We start from the raw sequence: 18283 nt of genomic DNA on the forward strand, positions 1-18283 counted from the left end.
GTAAATTCTGTCAGTGCCTTATATATATTTGACATTAACCCCTTATCAGATGGGATTTGCACTATTTTCCACTCAAGACAGACATATAGCCCCTCCCTCGGTGTGGAAGAGCTTTTCTTAACTCTCTCTTAGGGTATGGGGCAGGGCAGAGGCATCCTCAAGCAGCTGGCAGTGAATCATGCTCTGTGAAGAGAGATTCTCTCCTATTATTTTGGATTGTGGTAATGAATTGAGAGAGGCATTGCTTTTAAGGGGTTAACTCAGTGTCCAACACATGGTAAAGTGCTCAATAAATAGGAATGATTAGCTCTTCTTTTTTTTCTTTTTCTTTTTGGGTCACACCCAGTGATGCACAGGGGTTACTCTGGACTCTGCACTCAGGAATTACTCCTGGCGGTGCTCAGGGGACCATATGGGATGCTGGGAATCGAACCTGGGTCAGCTGCGTGCAAGTCAAATGCCCTACCCACTGTGCTATTGCTCCAACCCCAGCTATTCTTAATTTAGTTTAGAGGACTAAGGTTTAAAGAACACAGGTTTTTCTTAGGGCTTTAGTGTTATTAGGATGAATCAAGGTGGAATGAGCAAAACTAGAAAGCCTGTTCTTCCAGGGGGCCTGCTGGGATCTTGAGTTACGGGACAGATGTGCTCATCCCTGCTGGAGCCCAGCGGTGCTGTAGCCCCCTTCCTCTTCCTCTGTATATCTTCTAGGTTATCCATAATGTGCCAGCTGGACAGTCTTATCAGGCACAGCCTATGCTCCATGATTCTGATTCCTTTTGTCCTTTATAACTCTTATTTTATTTCACTGACCCCAGCTTTCCCCCGTGAATGCCTTCTTTGCAGTCCAGATGAATGGCTGTGGCTTCGATTAGATCTGGAAGGAGACTGATTGTGAAGCTACCTCTCTAGTCTTGACCAGTCTCACAGGATATTATGTTCCTCCCTTTCCTGGAAGGCTGGCTATGGACGGATCCAGCCTTCCTTCCGTAGCCAGCCTTCCAGGATCTTAGTCCTTGGTGTATCACTCCCAGGTCCTTTGTCAGGTTGACACATACTTCCTTTGTCTCTTCTGTGCCCAGGGACTGGTCTTAGAGGTATACCTTTTTTCCTTTTTTTTTTCTCTTTTGCTTTTTGGTAATATCTGGTGATGCTCAGGGGTTACTTCTGGCTCTGCACTCAAGAATCACTCCTGGTAGTGCTCCTGGGACCATATGGGATACCGGGGGTCAAACCAGCATCAGCTGCATGCAAGGCAAATGCCCTACCCTCTGTACTTTGTGTACTCTGGCCTCCTTGTACCCTTTTTTTTTTAACCCATTTTTGTGAAGACAGGCTGGTTGGTCAGATCAGGTCAGCACATACTTGGGAAACTGAGAACTCTATTGCTTCCTTTTCTAGAAGAAGAACATACGTAGCGTACATCTTACTCCCTGGGTCTGTGGCCACTTTCCCTCTGGAGTTCCTGCTTTGTCATGTGGTGAGAAAATAGCATTGCAGGCAGTGCAGACTTGTTTCTGCCTGAGCAGCCAACAGAGAGCTTGCTGTCCGTGGTGGGCCTCTGTGGGCACCACATGACTTGATCCCATTTTCAGTGGTATTTCTTTTTTTCTCTAGCATCTAGGTACAGTCACCGTTGGACCTCTGGATATCCAAAGGCAGAGATGTGAAGTGCTGTTTCAGCTGGAGCTGGCCTATCTTAAAACCTTGCCTTGGTTTGCAGCCACCAGAGTTTCTTTCTGGGGAAGATGATGCCTTCATCCTAACTCTCAGCTTCTCTTTGGACAGGTTGGACATTAACACCAACACCTATACATCTCAGGACCTCAAGAGTGCACTTGCAAGATTCAAGGAGGGGACACAGATAGGGAGTTCAAAGGAAGACAAGGTATGTGATACCCTCTCTAGAAAGTTAGCATATGAATGGCTAAGGATGTCTGGATCCCTGTCCTTGTCCGTGAAACATAGAGCTAATGTATTTCTACTCCAAGAGGATGGCTGAGGTTTCCTCCAGTGCTATTCTCTACCAGACAAGGAAATGCAGAAAGAAGAGGTAGAATGAGAGCCCTTGACTCTGCCCCTAATGTCTGGAAAGACTCCTATGTACAGACCTTTACTAGAAAAAAATATTACTCTTCAATGGCTGCTGCGATTGCATAATGGCTCAAGAATGTTGCAAATCATTTTTGACATTTTTTTCTGTTGACTCTGAAGTGGCCTCTCAGATAACTGCCTTGGAAATAATTCTGATTGCCCTCTTTTTCTGTTTCGCAGTACAGGCCTGATGGTTTTGTACTCAGTCCTACCAGGGCTACACCCAGCAGTGTTGGGTGTCTGAAGTGAGGGGGTGAGGAAGAGTGCATCCACCTCTTGGTGAAGGTGAGGTTGGCAGAGGGGAGCAGTGTGTGTCTAGGGCAGAGACTGGTGTTCCTGTGGTCAGGGCTTAGGCTCATTACTGCCCATCCTACCCTCACCTTGAGCTCCATGTGTGATAATGAGACATAAAAGTTGACCCCTGGGCTAGAGAGATAGTATAGGGCTTAAGGGACTTGGTTTGTATGCAACCCATCTCAGTTTTGTCCGTGTTACTGCATATGGCCCCCTTAGTACCATCCTGGTATGTGGGCAGGTGGGCATGGCTGTCAAAAATTCCACAGGATGTATATGTCATTCCCAATGTTCTCCCTTCTGAAATCCGACACGCCATTTCATTGGTAAAGATGCATACAGAACCTGGTCTGGACAAGGTCAGACCCAAACATCTGAAAAATCTGCCACCAGTACTCATCAGTACACTGGCTCGGCTCTTCACATGCTACCTGTCTGAATGCAAGGTTCCATCCAGGTGGAAAACCAGCAGGACCGTTCTGTTGTACAAGAAGGGAGACATCCACGACATTGGCAACTATAGCCCAATCTGCCTGCTCTCTGTCTTCTACAAGTTGTTCACTCATGTCATCCTGAATAGAATAGGCAGAACACTAGATGAAGGACAACCATGCGAGCAAGCTGGGTTCCGAAAAGGATTCAGCACAATCGACAATATCCACACGGTAACCAAACTCATTGAAGTTTCGAGAGAGTTCAAGATGCCTCTCTGTCTAATGTGCATCGACTTAAAGAAGGCCTTCGATTCTGTTGAGACTAAAGCAGTCATTGAAGCCCTAGCCAAACTCAGTACATCAAGATCCTCTGTGAGCTGTATTACGGATTCACCACCAGGATTTCACCATTTTACAAGGAATTGATCATTGATGTAAAGAGAGGGGTTAGTCAGGAAGATACTATTTCACCGAAACTCTTCAGTGCCACCCTTGAGAATGTCATATGACGACTGGAATGGGAAGGAATAGGAGTGAAGATAGACAGTCGGCAACTACACCATCTCCACTTAGCTGATGATACCGTTCTCATACGCCAGACATTAGCCAGGTGGCACAGATGCTGGCCGATTGCGACAGCGAGTGTGGAAAGATCGGACTGGAGCTGAACCTCAACAAGACGATGCTCATGAAAAACGAACTGGTCCCTGATGTTCCATTTTCTCTCAATGGAACGAACATCTCCGAATGCAGCAGTTATGTGTACCTGGGTTGAGAACTCAACATGAGGAATGACGGCGCCAGAACTGCGCAGGAGGAAGAGAGTAGTGTGGAAAGCCTTCAAGAGCATTGAAGAAGTGGTTAAGAGGACAAAGGATCTCTGGCTCTGGGCACATCTTTTCAATTCCACCCTTCTTCCTGCACTAATGTATGCCTCAGAGACCAGGGCCTTACGCAAACAGGATGAAATCGCTATTCGGGTTTCCCAAAGAGGAATCGAAAGAGCTATGCTAGGAGTATCACGTCTCACTCAAGTGAGAGAAGGAATCCGGAGTACCAACCTCTGTTGACGGTCAAGAATCAGGAATGCTGTCTCATTTGCCAAGACATCAAAAATCAGATGGGCCGGACATGTAATGCGATTCAGAGACAATTGCTGGACTAGAGCTGTTACTGACTGGATTCCACGGAACGTCAAAAGACCGCATGGCCACCCACCAACAAGATGGTCAGACTTCTTCATCAAAACCCTGAATAATGGTTTGAGGCACTTCCTGTCCCTAGAGCGAGCAGATATCACTGGGCTACACTAGCACGCGACAGGGACAAATGGAGACATTATTGGCACCTGAATGAGCAAATCAAAGATCAACAGGAAGACAAGTGATACAAGTGATTCAAGTACCACCCTGAGTTAATCATGAACACAGAGACAGGAATTAGCCCTGAATACCACTAGGTGTGATTCCAAAACAAAACCAAAAAAGTTGGCCCCTGTTCTGTCTTCTCTGCAGATGTAAGAGCCATTGTACCCCCTCTCTCTTCTATTTAATGCCTGCACTGCTCCTGATGATTCTTTTTATGTAGAAGACTACAAATGGTATACAATTTTTTAAAAAAATATTAAAGCAAGAGATCATTTAAGTTTTCAGTTACTGGAGTTTGGTTTGGTTTGGTTTGTTGGATTTCTTTTTCAATAATTAAAACTAATTCCTTCATCTTACAAGGGAACCCCAGTGTCAGGACTAAAATGCAAGTCCTATATTCTGGGGTTGGAGCAATAGCACAGTGGGTAGAGCGCTTGCCTTGCACGCGGCCGACCCGGGTTTGATTCCCAGCATCCCATATGGTCCCCTGAGCACCACCAGAAGTAATTTTTGAGTGCATGATCCAGGAGTAACCTCTGTGCATCACTTGGTGTGACCCAAAAAGCCAAAGGAAAAAAAAACCCAAACAAACAGAGCAAAACAAAAAAAATCCCATATTCTGATTGAATCAGCTTCCAGTATTGAGACTTTACTTCTGTGGAGTTAGCTTGCTAACGCTTTCAACAGGTGCTGATGCTGGGTGCTGGGATCTGTCTCCCTTGGTCACTGTCCTAATTGGACTCAGTGGCTCACTGCCTGTGCACTGGGACTGGCACATAAATGGATGTGCAGACATTTGGGGCTTTTTACACACCTAAGTTTCTGAGCTGCAGATATCATTGAAGTTTTATGTTTTGTTTTTGTTTGAGGCCACACCTGGGAATGCTCAGGGGTTATGCTTGGCTCTGTACTCAGGAATCACTCTTGGCAATGCTTGCGGGACCATATGGGGTGCCAGGAATCAAACCTAGGTCATCTGCATGCAAATCAAACACCCTGTCTGCTGTACTATTGCTTTAGCCCCATTACTGAACTTAAAAAAAAATCATTTGTTTAGTGGTAAGCCTGTTTAGTGGCATTACTCCGGGCTTACTCCTGGTCTGTGTTTAGAGATCACTTCTGGATGGACTAAGGGAATCATATGGGGTGTCAGAAATCAAACCCAGGTTGACCATGTGCAAAGCAGGTACCCTACCTGCTTTACTATCCTTCTGGGCCCTATCACTGAGTTTTGTTTTTGATTTTCATTGGTTTTTGTGTCACACCCAGCGATGCTCAGGGGTTATTCCTGGTTCTGCACTTAGTAATTACTCCTGGCAGTGCTGTGGGGGGGTGTGGGGGGACTATACGGGATGCCGGGGATCAAACCCAGTATTATCACTCCGGCCCCTATCACTGAGTTTTTAACCCACCTTTAAACCTTGTTTGTTTGGTTGCCTTTAACTACAGCATGGTGATTTTGCTATTTATAGGACAAGGCTAGGGGTAAAGTTGTAGTTTTGTGGTAGAACACTTGTGAAGCAGCATGCATGAGACTTTGGGTTCAACTCCCAGTAGTCCCAGTACTTGAAAAAAGATACAAAGACAAGACTCAGATATTCAGCCTTATCCTATCAATGGAGTGAATAGTCTTTTTGAGCTTATTTGGGGGAAAGACATCAGTTTCATTCATTGGTGTCTTAGCACATAAATCCATCCTTCTCCGAATACCTCTTCATGGAAAAGCTCTGTCTCACTCAGCAGATTTTCATCATTGCTATTGAAACTAATTCTTTTGTGCCTCTGTTATCTTACAAATTGATGCTTTATGTTTCTTATGTCAGTTGTTCACTGTATCTTACAAATGACTACATTTAAAAATGTGACCTTAAACTTTTGATTTTGGATAAGATAAAGTTGACTTCTCTCTTCTTATTTCTCCCAAGCACAACTAACAACCCTGGTCATAGCATTAAAAGCAGACACAGAAGACTCTAAAAGGTGGGAAGAAAGCAGATTAGAGGGGATCTTGGACTTGAGGAGTGACATGGCAGAGGAGCCCTGGGAATGTTAGTGGGTAGATGTAGAGAGAGAGTCCTAAGAAAAGTCACTTTTTCTTGAGAAAAAAATTTAGCACAGGGCAGTCCAAAAGAAGAAAACCTATTTTTGGTTATATGTTTGGGGGAATGGGCAGAGGGGGTTAGGCCACACTCAGCGATGTGGGGGCTACTCCTGGCTCTGCACTCAGCAGTTACTCCTTCTAGTCCTTGAAGGACCATATGTGATGCTGAGGATCAAACCCAGGTCTTCCACATACAAGGCAAATGCCCTACCGACTGTACTATCACTCTGGCCCAGAGAAAACTTTTTTTTGATAATGCTTGTCCTGTTTTAGTCAAGAGACCATAAAGATCCCTCCATCCCCCTTAGTGCCAATGGAGATTTGGATTCCCATGTCCTGTGTGGTAGCAGACTGCACTCTGCTTCTTCCGCGGGCTGGTAGCACATGTGGAATAGCGATCCTAGAACTTGTGCCCTGTTTTGGTGACCTTGCCGGTAGGCAGCTTTGTTGGTCAAGATCAGATCCAGTGGAGAAGTGAGCTGAGAGTCTGAATTTCTGCTGCCTACTGGCCAGTGACAGGAATCTATTCTCTGCTTCCTCCGCTGATGTGATTTCAGCAGAAACGGGTTTGGAGCCCCTGCCCACTAGCCGTGTGAGGGTGCAAGCTGCTGGTGCACCCAGGTGGCTTGGACTTTCCCCAGCTGCAGTGACGTTAGTGTTGGTGGCTGGAGAGTCTTTACTTCTGCCTTCCACTTGGTGACTGGGAATTAAGGTGGGGAGACATGGGCTGGGACTTAAGCCTCTGACCAGCAACAGTGAGCCAGTGCTTCCGGCCTGACAGGGTGCTGTCAGTTCAGACCAAGGAAGGACTTCCGCTCCCAGTGGCCTCCTCTGGCAGAGACAGACATGCCCTTTCTCCTCCTAACCAGAGAGTGGTGGAAAATTTTAGAAGAACTGCTGAAAGGAATTTTTCAAATGAACTCTTGAGTGATCATGAACTCCTAAGAATTAATACAGTGAAAGATCTGAGAACTGTTCTCTGGTGTGGTATATTATGGCCCAGACTTTTATGCTCTCTCTTCTCTTTTACTTTCTGGAGTTCTCTTTCTCTCTCTCTGTGTCTCTCTCTCTCCCTCTTTCCCTCATTCTTACTCTGGGGACCACACCCGGTGGGGTCAGTGTGGGACAGTGGAGCTTGTCCCAGAGTGCTAAGTTAGAGGGGGCATGTAAACCTGGGAAACAAACCGAGGGCCTCACAGATGTAACACAGGTACTCTACCAATGAGTCACATCTCTGGTTTATTTTTTATTTAATTAATTAATTAATTACTTTTTATTGAATCACCATGAAAAAAGTTACAAAGCTTTCAGGTTTGAGTCTCAGTCATACAATGATCAAACACCCATTCCTTCACCAGTGCACATGTTCCACCACCAAGAATCCCAATATACCTCCCATCCCACCCACCCCCCGGCCTGTGTGGCTAATGATTTTCACTTTACTCTCTCTTTGCTTTGATTACATTCAATATTTCAACAGAAAACTCACTATTATTATTTGGAATTTTCCCCCAACAATCAGACCTGCCGAAAAGGCATCTTTTGATGATTTGTTTTCCATTGCTGGGAATGAAGAGCATATGCGATTTTGGATTTCTGGTATTTTAGTAATTAAGTCCAGAGAAATTTCTGCCAGAAGTCGCATCACTGAAAGCTCGTACCTCCGGTTATTGGGCTCTATAATATGGCGGTGGCAGCTGCCACCGCCAAAAAAGAAAGGCCAAGAGAGAAAAACCTTCCCCCTTCCGTGGCAGCATGGGGCCGTAGCTCAGTTCACAGTCTAGAGGCATTTCTGCAAGAAGTTGCTTGGTGCCAAAAGTAGTTAGTAGGCGTCCGGGATCATGGTCTTTTAGGAGCGGAAGAGCCGTTCATGTGCGGCCGCTCGGGGTCTCATCTGGGCAGAGAGTGTCACATCTCTGGTTTGTTATCTAGGTTTTTATTAATTTATTTGGGTTTGGATTTTTGGACCATACCAGTGGTGCTCAGAGGTTTTTCCTGGCTCTCTGCTCAGGAGTAACCCCTCGTGGTACTCAGGAGACTGTATGTTGTTGTTGGGGATTAAACCAGAGTTGACCGCAATCAAAGCAAGAGCCTTAATCTCTCTTCTAACTCTGTAGTTCTTTTTTTTTTTTTTTTGCTTTTTTTGGGTCACACCCGGCGATGCACAGGGGTTACACCTGGCTCTGAACTCAGGAATTACCCCTGGCGGTGCTCAGGGGACCATATGGGATGCTGGGATTCGAACCCGGGTCGGCCGCGTGCAAGGCAAACACCCTACTCGCGGTGCAATTACTCCAGCCCCTAACTCTGTAGTTCTATCTAGGTTTTTATATTATCTTCTGGGTATTCCATAAAGGAATCCATAACAAAGTAATGCTACAAAGTCTCTGAAATGAAATTTTCATTGTAGTCACAACCACACAAAAATGCCAGAATTGGTATGTTAAACTTAAATATTGTGACAACCTGCTGAAAAGGAAATTGTAATAGGATTCAGTATTATTTAATGCCCAAAATGTCCAGGACACAAAAATAATCACTCATATCAAGAACTAAGAAAATTGCTTGATTTTCTTGATTCTCCTAACTTGAATTTGGAAAGACAATTAATTGATGTCAATGGTGAGATGACTCAAGTTGTAATTATCTAACAAGGATTTAAAATTTGCCATCATAAAAATGTTTCAGCAGGGCTGGAGCAATACAGTGAATAGAATGCTTGCCTTGCACACAGCTGACCTGGGTTCAACCTGAAGCAACCCATATATGGTCTTCTGAGTGCCAGCAGGAGTCATCCCTGAGCACAGAGCAAGGAGAAAGTTTTTATAAGCAATTATAAACACCATTTTGGGGAGGGAGCATACCTGACAGTTCTTAGGGCTTACTCTTGGTTCTGAGCTCAAGGATTACTCCTAGTGGGGCTCTGGGGTCCACATGGGGTACCAGGGACGGAACCTGGATTGGCTCTGTGCAAGGCAAATGCCTTACCCTATGTATACCATTTTGGCCCTTAAGTAATTATAGACACTCTTGAAGCAAATTGTAGCCTCTGCAGAGAATACAAGAAACAACTAATGAAATTTTAGTGCTGAAAATGCCCAACCACTAAAATCTTTTAAAAGTATAGGATCAGTTTAGTATTAAAATAGAGATTAGAGAGAAACAATACATAAGCTTGAAAAGAGATAAAAGTATAACAGAGAAAACATATTGACAAAGAAATGAACAGACTCCTCAGGAACTGTGGAACTTAATAAAATATCTAACATTATGAAATCTATTAGAGTCTCAGAAAGAGAGGGGAATAAGAGGGTAAAAAAATAAATAAAAAATAAAAAAACCAAATTTGTTACAAGAAAAAACTCACAAATTCATGAAGTTGAATGAATCACAAGTACGATAAACCCAAAGAAATCAACAGCATGACATGTCACAGTCAAATTTCTGAAAACAGGAAAAGTCTTGAATGCCACTAGACAGAAAAAAACAAACCCAGAACTCATTATGGGAACAATGATTGAGTGACACAGTAATTTTTTCCTGAACCCACAGTGGTCAGAAGTATGTGGAGCAACATATTTCAAGTGCTGACAAACACAAACTGGCAATTTAGAATTCTGCAGCAATGAAAATATACTTTAAAGAGAAACCAAGATATTCTCACACCAAAGAAAATTAAAAGAATTTATCATCAAAAGCATCAAACAGTTCATTCAGGGTCTTGAGAAAGAAGTCTGATGATTTTGTAGATGGGTGGCCAGGCGTTCTTCTGACATCCTGTGGAATCCAGTCAGTAACAGCTCTAGTCCAGCGGTCCAGTGGTCATCTACAAATCGCTTTATGTGTCTGGTTCATCTGATTTTCGACATCTTGGCAAACGAGGCAGCATCCCTGATCCTCGATCATCAACAGAGGCTGGAACTCTGGGTTCCTTCTCTCACTTGAGTGAAACATGATACTCCAAGCATAGTTCTTTTGATTCCTCTTTGGGAGACCCGAATAGCATTCACATCCTGTTTTTGTAGGGCCCAGGTCTCTGAGGCGTATGTTAGTTCAGGAAGAACGGTGAAGTTGAAAAGACGTGCACGGAGCCGGAGGTTCTTCGTCCTCTTAACAACTTTTACGACACTCTTGAAGGCATTCCATGCCACTCTCTTCCTCCTGCATAGCTCTGGTACCAAGTTCTGGTGCCCTGAATGAACAGTTTGATGCTCTTCATGTTCCTGAAGCAAGCAGTCACCATTGGGCTACACTAGCATGCGACAGGGACAAATGGAGGTGTTATTTGCGCCCACTCGAGCAAATTGATGAACAGCGAGATGACAAGTGATACAAGTGATCATCAAAAGAATGATTTAAAAAATTTTTTTTATTAATTAGTGAGTCACCATGAGGGTACAGTAACAGATTTACACATTTCCATATTGTGTTTCCCTCATACAATGTTCGAGCACCCCTTCCTCTACTAGTGTCCATTCTCCACCACCAGTGAACCCAGTATCCCTCCCACCTTCCCCCGCCCCTCCTCCCTGCCTCTGTGGCAGGGCATTCCCTTTTGTTCTTTCTCTCTGTCCTTTTGGGTGTTGTGGTCCGCAGTAGGGGTATTGAGTGGCCATCGTGTTCAATCTATAGTCTACTTTCAGCATGCATCTCCCCTCCCGAGCAGGTCCTCCAACCAGAGCTTACTTGATGTTCCCTTCTCTATCTGAACTGCCTTTTCCCCCAGCATGTGAGACCAGCTTCCAAGCCATGGAGCCAAACTCCTGGTACTTATTTCTACTATTGTTGGGTGTTAGTCTTCTACTCTGTTATTTTATATTCCACAGATGAGCACAATCTTTCTATGTCTGTCTCTCTCTTTCTGACTCATTTCACTTAGCATGATACTTTCCATGTTGATCCATTTATATGCAAAATTCATGACTTCATCTTTTCTAATAGCTGCATAGTATTCCATTGTATAGATGTACCAAAGTTTCTTTAACTAGTCATCTGTTCTTGGGCGCTCGGGTTTTTTCCAGGTTCTGGCTATTGTAAATAGTGCTGCGATGAACATACAAGTGGAAATGTCATTTTGAGTATACTTTTTTTGCTTCTCCGGGATATATTCCCAGAAGTGGTGTTGCTGGGTCGAATGGGAGCTCAATTTCTAATTTTTTGAGAAGCGTCCATATTGTTTTCCAGAAGGGCTGAACAAGTCGGCTTTCCCAGTGGAGAAGGGTCCCTTTCTCCCCACATCCCCTCCAACAGCGGTTGCTTTTGTTCTTTTGGATGTGTGCCATTCTCTGTGGTGTGAGGTGGTATCTCATAGTTGTTTTGATCTGCATATGTCTCTGATGATTAGTGATGCAGAGCATTTTTTCATGTGCCTTTTGTCCATTCGTATCTCTTCTTTGGAAAAGTTTTTGTTCATTTCTTCGCCCCATTTTCTGATGGGGTTGGATGTTTTCTTCTTGTAGAGTTCAACCAGTGCTTTATATACCCTTGATATCAACCCCTTATCGGAGGGGTATTGGGTGAATATCCTTTCCCATTCTGTAGATTGTCTTTATATTCTGGTCACTGTATCTTTTGCGGTGCAGAAGCTTCTTAGTTTAATATTTGTTTATCTCTGTTCCCATTTGGTTGATGCGTTGCGTGTCATCTTTGAAGATACCGTTAGCTTCAATATCGTGGAGGGTTTTGCCGACTTTGTCTTGTACCTTATGGATTGTGGTCTGATGTTGAGGTCTTTAATCCATTTTGATCTGACTTTTGTGCATGGTGTCAGGTTGAGATCTAAGCCCATTCTTTTGCATGTGGTTGCCCAGTTATGCCAGCACCATTTGTTAAAGAGGCTTTCCTTGCTCCACTTCACATTTCTTGCTCCCTTATCAAAGATTAGATGATCATACATTTGGGGTTGTGTATAGGGATATTCCACCCTGTTCCATTGGTCTGCAGCTCTGCCTTTATTCCAGTACCATGCTGTTTTAATTGTTACCGCTTTGTAGTCAAGTTTAAGGTTGGGGAGGGTGATGCCTCTCATCATCTTTTTCCCGAGAATTGTTTTAGCTATCCGTGGGCGTTTGTTGTTCCATATGAATTTCAGGATAGCTTGATCCATTTCTTTGAAGAATTTCATGGGTATCTTTATAGGGATTGCATTGAATCTGTATAGTGCTTTGGGGAGTATTGCCATTTTGACAATGTTTATTCTCCCTATCCATGAGCAGGGGATATGTTTCCATTTCCTCATGCCCTCTTTTATTTCATGGAGTAGCGTTTTATAGTTTTCTTTGTTGAGGTTCTTTATTTCCTTGGTTAAGCTGATTCTGAGGTACTTGATTTTCTGGGGCACGATTGTGAATGGGGTTGCTTTTTTCATGTCCCTTTCCTCTGACTCATTGTTTGCATATAGGAAAGCCATTGATTTTTGGGTATTGATTTTATAGCCTGCGACTTTACAAGCCTATTGTTTCTAAGAGTTTCTTAGTAGAGGTTTTAGGCTTCTCTAGATATATTATCATATCGTCTGCGAATAGTGAGAGTTTGATTTCTTCCTTTCCTATCTGGATGCCCTTAATGTCTTTTTCTTGCCCAACAGCTATTGCAAGTACTTCCAGTACTATGTTGAATAGAAGTGGTGAAAGTGGGCATCTTTGTCTTGTCCATGATCTTAGAGGAAAGGCCCTCAGTTTTTCCCCATTGAGGATAATGTCTGCCGTGGGTTTGTGGTAGATGGCTTTGACTATCTTGAGGAAAGTTCCATTTTGGTGAGAGTTTTCACAAAAGAAAGAGAGAGAGAGAACCCTAATAAACTGAATCAGAAATGAAAAGAGGGACATCATAACAGAAACCAATGAGATTCAAAAGATCATCAGAGACTACTTTGAAGGTCTATACGCCACAAAACAAGAGAACCTAAAAGAAATGGATGAATTCCTTGATTCCACAATCTCCCAAGACTGAACCAAGAAGACCTGGAATACTTGAATAGACCCATTAATATCAAGGAAATTGAAACTGTAATCAAAAGTCTCCCCCAAAACAAAAGCCCAGGTCCAGATGGATTCACTGGTGAATTCTTCCAAACATTTAAAGAGGCCCTGCTGCCAGTTCTCCTCAAGCTTTTCCAGGAAATTGAAAAAACAGGAACTCTCCCAAACAGTTTCTATGAGGCATACATCTCCCTAATACCAAAAGCAAACAAAGACACCACTAACAAAGAAAATTACAGACCAATATCCCTGATGAACACTGATGCGAAGATCCTCAAAAAAATATTAGCAAATAGAATCCAACAATTCATCAAAAAGATCATACACCATGGCCAAATGGGATTCATCCCGGGGATGCAAGGATGGTTTAACATTCGGAAATCAATCAGCATAATCCATCATATAAACAAAAATAAAGATAAAAACCATATGATCATATCAGTAGTTGCAGAGAAAGCATTTGACAAGATCCAACATCCTTTCATGATGAAAACTCTCAAAAGAATGATTAAAGAATAATCTTCAAACAAAAAGAAAACTCATAAGGAATAATGAAATAAATAATAATACGGTCAAATGTAATACTATTTTGGGTTTTTTAAATGGATTATTGAAAGCAAAAATTATGACATTAAAAAAAGGGGATTAGCTGTGAGAGAGCTCAGTGGACAAAGCACACCTTTTGTATGTGGGAAACCTGAGTTTTGCTCCCAGTATCTCATGAGCACTTGGGAGCAGACCCCCAGAGCAGAATTGGGAGGCCCTAAAGTACTGCTCACTGTAACTCAACTTCAAATTACAGCATTACCTGTAATTCCCTATGTGTTTAATATGAATTTCATTGCCAGAGTTATCACTGTGTAATTCTGGGTCAATCATACAAGAGACTTGGTGATGGGCTGAGAAAACTTTTATTGGTAGCAAACCATCCAGTTTGAAGATGTTGACTTGTGTTCTCAAAGCAACCATCTTATCTGAACAGTGAGAAGAAAGGAGCGCTTTTAGAGAAAGAAAACAGGGAAGCATATTTTTTAGGAAGGATGCTTTGCAGATCTGTGGCCTCCAGAATGTACACCAGATTTCCTCCTTGGCTGGTCCCCTGAGGTGCTCTGTCTTATCTGCAAATCTAAATAAAGGAAGGGTAGGCTTTGGGAAGAAGGGTAAACTGAGGAAAACTGTCTTAATCTTTGGCTGTGGTTAGCCTTGTCTAATACTGATCTTTGACCTGGTTTCAACTGTTAGTTTCTTTGTTGCACTTTCCTCTTTGTTGGGCAGTCCTCTCTTTAGAATATTCATTTATATGAAATGTTGCACAGGTTTATCATTGGGGGAAGCTATGTAATTGCACACTTGGCTCCTTTGTGTGAAGTAACAGATCACAGTGACCAGTCACTCACTGACTTTGGAAGAAGTGATGCGATCAGTTGCTGGTCATGATGGGCATTTATGTTATCGATGTAGTGATTTGTGGACTGAAGAGCTATCAGCAAAGTTGGTATTTTATGCAATTATAGTTAATATACCGTGGCAACTGAAATTTGAGTTTTACTGGGAGACTGGTGTTAGTTAAGTGGTGGCATTTGAAACTGGTGCATAAAATATTCCTGCAAAGATAGGACTGTCTGACAGAGGACTTGGATCTAGAAAATATAAAGCGCTCTTAAAACTCAACAGTGAAAAACCAGCAATCTATTTAGAAAATGGCTAGTGGACACAGACATGTCTCTAAAAAGGCTTTATGGATGGGAAATAAACACATAAGCAGATGTTTAATGTCATCTGTCATTAGAGAAATACAGGTTAAGTCACAATGAGATGTGTCACTGAATCTATTTGAATATCTAAAATAAAAAGATGATAATGCTAAGTGCTAGTGAGGATTTTGAGAAACTGAACCTTTCATACAGTGATGGTGGGAACATGAAGTGCTGCAATGTGGTGGTGGTGGTGGTGGTGGTGGTGGTGTGTGTCTGTGTGTGTGTGTGTGTGTCTGTGTATCTGTGTCCCAGGTAGTAATCAGGGTGTGGGAAGCCACACCTGGTGATACTCAGCTTGGAAGAGCAGTGGTGGGGCCCAAGGATGCAGTTGCGGGGGCAACTACCCTAACACTGCTGGGGGGATTGAACATGGGCATGTGATGTGAGGTGATGGACTTCACTTTTAGGCCTCGCCTAAAACCCTTAGCTAAGACAAAAATTGGGGGAGAAAGAGGAAGGTAGTTCAGTTAGTTTCCAAGAAAGGGTGGGTAAATCAAAACCACGCTGATGAAATTTGCTTTAATCACATAAACAAGATAAAGGGTTTGGGTCCTCCCAGTAAATTGGGTGATTTCTTATAAAACCCAGACAATACCTACCACATGACCAGAGAGTTATACTCTTGGGCATTGATTCCAAAGGAGTAAGTATTTTTGTTTATGCAAATATTCATGTGGTTTTACTCCTATTATTCAAAATCTGTAAATAACTCAAATGTTATTCACCAGGTGAATGGTTAAACAAGCTATGCATTAATGCAATGGACATGGCTCAGCATTAAAGAGAAATGAACTATATAGCTCTGTGCCATAACTTGGATATGTCTGAAATGCATTATGTTCCATAAAAAATAGTTGATTTGAAAAGGTGGCAAATTGTGTGACTCCATCTATATAATGTTCTTCAGATGCCAGCAGTATAGAGATGAAGAACAAATTAATAGTTGCTAGGGCATAGGTACTGGCGGATGACGGGAGAATGAGGAACAGCTCTAAAGGGGTAGCACAGTTCAGCTGTTGAGGATGATGGAACCATTCTTTAGCTGATTGTCGGGGTTTGTTGGAGTCTAGTTGTTGGATAAAATTATATATCACAATACACATATTCGTGCAAATGAGTACCTGTAAAAGCTGGTGCGATCTGAGTGAGCCTTGTTGTTGATAGTATTGTGCCTGTGTCATTTTCTCAGTTTCGTGCTATTGTTACATAAGCTGAATGAAGAGACTGTACTATTTTTGTAATTTTCTGTGAGTTTATAATTATTGGAAAACAAAAGTTAAAAACCTTCCAGAGGCCCAGATACACAGCGCTTTGTGAGGAAAGGAGGCTGTTCCTCAGCCTTCTCACTTGTCAGTTACCCCACAGCACTCAGCAAGAACTCGGTCTCCCAGACTTCTATGCTCAGTTTTTAGCAGCTGTCCAGAGTCTTCTAGCTGGGTGTTAGGGGTGCATTTCATTATTGCTTCCAGCCAAAGAATCAGGATTGGGCTTCCAGGAGATGTGATCTGCTAGGAGCTGGGTCTTTTGTGAGAATGGCTGATTAATTTCTTCAGTTAGCATTCCTATGGAGTGCTTATAACTGGAGAGAAAACCCATAGGTAATAGATTAGCAATTTTGAGCTGACAACTGCTCATCATCTACTTTTATAAATATTCGTGCCCATTAATTTTTCTTGGAGGAAAGCAACACAAACAACCGTGACCTTTCAGACGTGGTGTAAGCCATGTCCTCCAAAACTGGGGAAAAAAACTGGAAGAAAAAAATACATATACATGTAATTAAAGTTTTTTTATTTCCTTCAAATGAGAATTCAGTTTAAAAATCTTTGTGAATTGGGGAGAGATTGAGAGGAAATTGTTTGAGACTTGATTGTGGTACATATAGTAATTTAGCTACTTCAAATAGTTGAACAAATTGTACACCTGTAGTTAGATTGACAGTAATGACAGTGATTTAATTTTCATCAGCAGATCACTCCCATTTTGACAGCTCTACCCATAGTTCTTATGTCCGGGTTTCCCTTAAGTGTTGCTGGATTGGTCAGGGTAAAGCTGAGATTGTAAAAGATAAGCAGGTTGTGAATTGTTCCACCCTTAGATTGCAAGCCTTCCCATGTAAAGGAAGGAGCCAATTAGCTTTAATTGTTTCCCCTGACCTAAGTAATCGGAACAAGAAGACTTTCATCCTTTATGAACACTGTAAGTTAAACTAGAATAAGGAAGATTGGAGCATCTTGAATGTATTTTTGGAGTAGAGAGTTTTATAAATAGTCACTGAGGATTCTTTGAGATCGTAGAATATATTGGGAATATTGATAGCACAAACTGAAACTGCATCCTAGAGTAATAATTGTGTCAGGGTGGACATCCCTTGTGGACCATGGGAGTCTCAGGGGAGCTGTCCTGATTAATTTTATGCATCATTTCTTCACTCTTCTCCCTAGGCGAGGCAGGCTGAGGTCAAACAGCTCTTCCGCCCCATCGAGGAGCTGAAGAAGGACTTTGCTGAGCTGAATGTTGTCATTGAGACTGACATGCAGATCATGGTACGACTGATCAACAAGTTTAATAGTTCCAGCTCCACCCTGGAAGAGAAGGTTGCTGCACTATTTGACCTCGAATATTATGTCCATCAGGTATTATATTTCTTTGTTCTTCAGTCTGACTTTAACAGATAGTTCCAAATACATACTCCTCAGCCTTAAGTCCTCAGAAAATGCATCCACATTTCTTATTCTCTCCTAGTACTTTTTCTGTGGCCCAGGTTTTGTGTGTCTCAACTTTAAGCTTCCAGGATATTTCAGGGAGGACACTGGTGGAAAAGGCATAAATGAGACTGGCGCCAACCAGAAGGATAATGGCCACAGTTAGATAGAGGTTGAGAATCACTGGCCCAGGCCAGAATCTCTTATAATAAAAAGCATTCTTTGTATTTGCTTGTTTTGGGGACACATCTAGCAGTGCTCAGAGCTTTTTCCTTGCTGTGTACTCAGAGACACTTCTGGTGGTCCTTGGGGGACCATATTTGATGCTTGGATTCTAATTCAGGTTGACTGCATGCAAGACAAGCACCTTTCCCACTATTATTTATCTTTCCATTAAGTACATTCTTAGAGCTGACAATGAAACATCTTTTTCATCTGGAATATTATGACCTTTATTATTTTTTAAATACTGACATTTTACTGAAGTGACAGTCTAATTTTTTTAGAATGCTATAAGGTTTATGTGGCTTATGGGTTTGGCATAAGTGAAT

General features: G+C 42.6%; 1 protein-coding gene across 4 annotated transcripts in view; it reads left to right on the top strand.

Annotated features, from left to right (window-relative positions):
* Positions 1-18283, top strand: part of SIL1 (SIL1 nucleotide exchange factor) — a 315807-nt gene that overhangs the window by 231797 nt on the left and 65727 nt on the right. For all 4 annotated transcript variants that reach the window (XM_055142814.1, XM_012933066.2, XM_055142812.1 and 1 more), the window contains exons 5-6: positions 1789-1888; positions 17472-17663. In XM_055142814.1, the coding sequence (XP_054998789.1) occupies positions 1789-1888; positions 17472-17663 (292 nt within the window). The remainder of the gene's footprint in view (positions 1-1788; positions 1889-17471; positions 17664-18283) is intronic.

This window comes from Sorex araneus, chromosome 6 (assembly GCF_027595985.1).
Source record: "Sorex araneus isolate mSorAra2 chromosome 6, mSorAra2.pri, whole genome shotgun sequence".
NCBI lineage: Eukaryota > Metazoa > Chordata > Mammalia > Eulipotyphla > Soricidae > Sorex > Sorex araneus.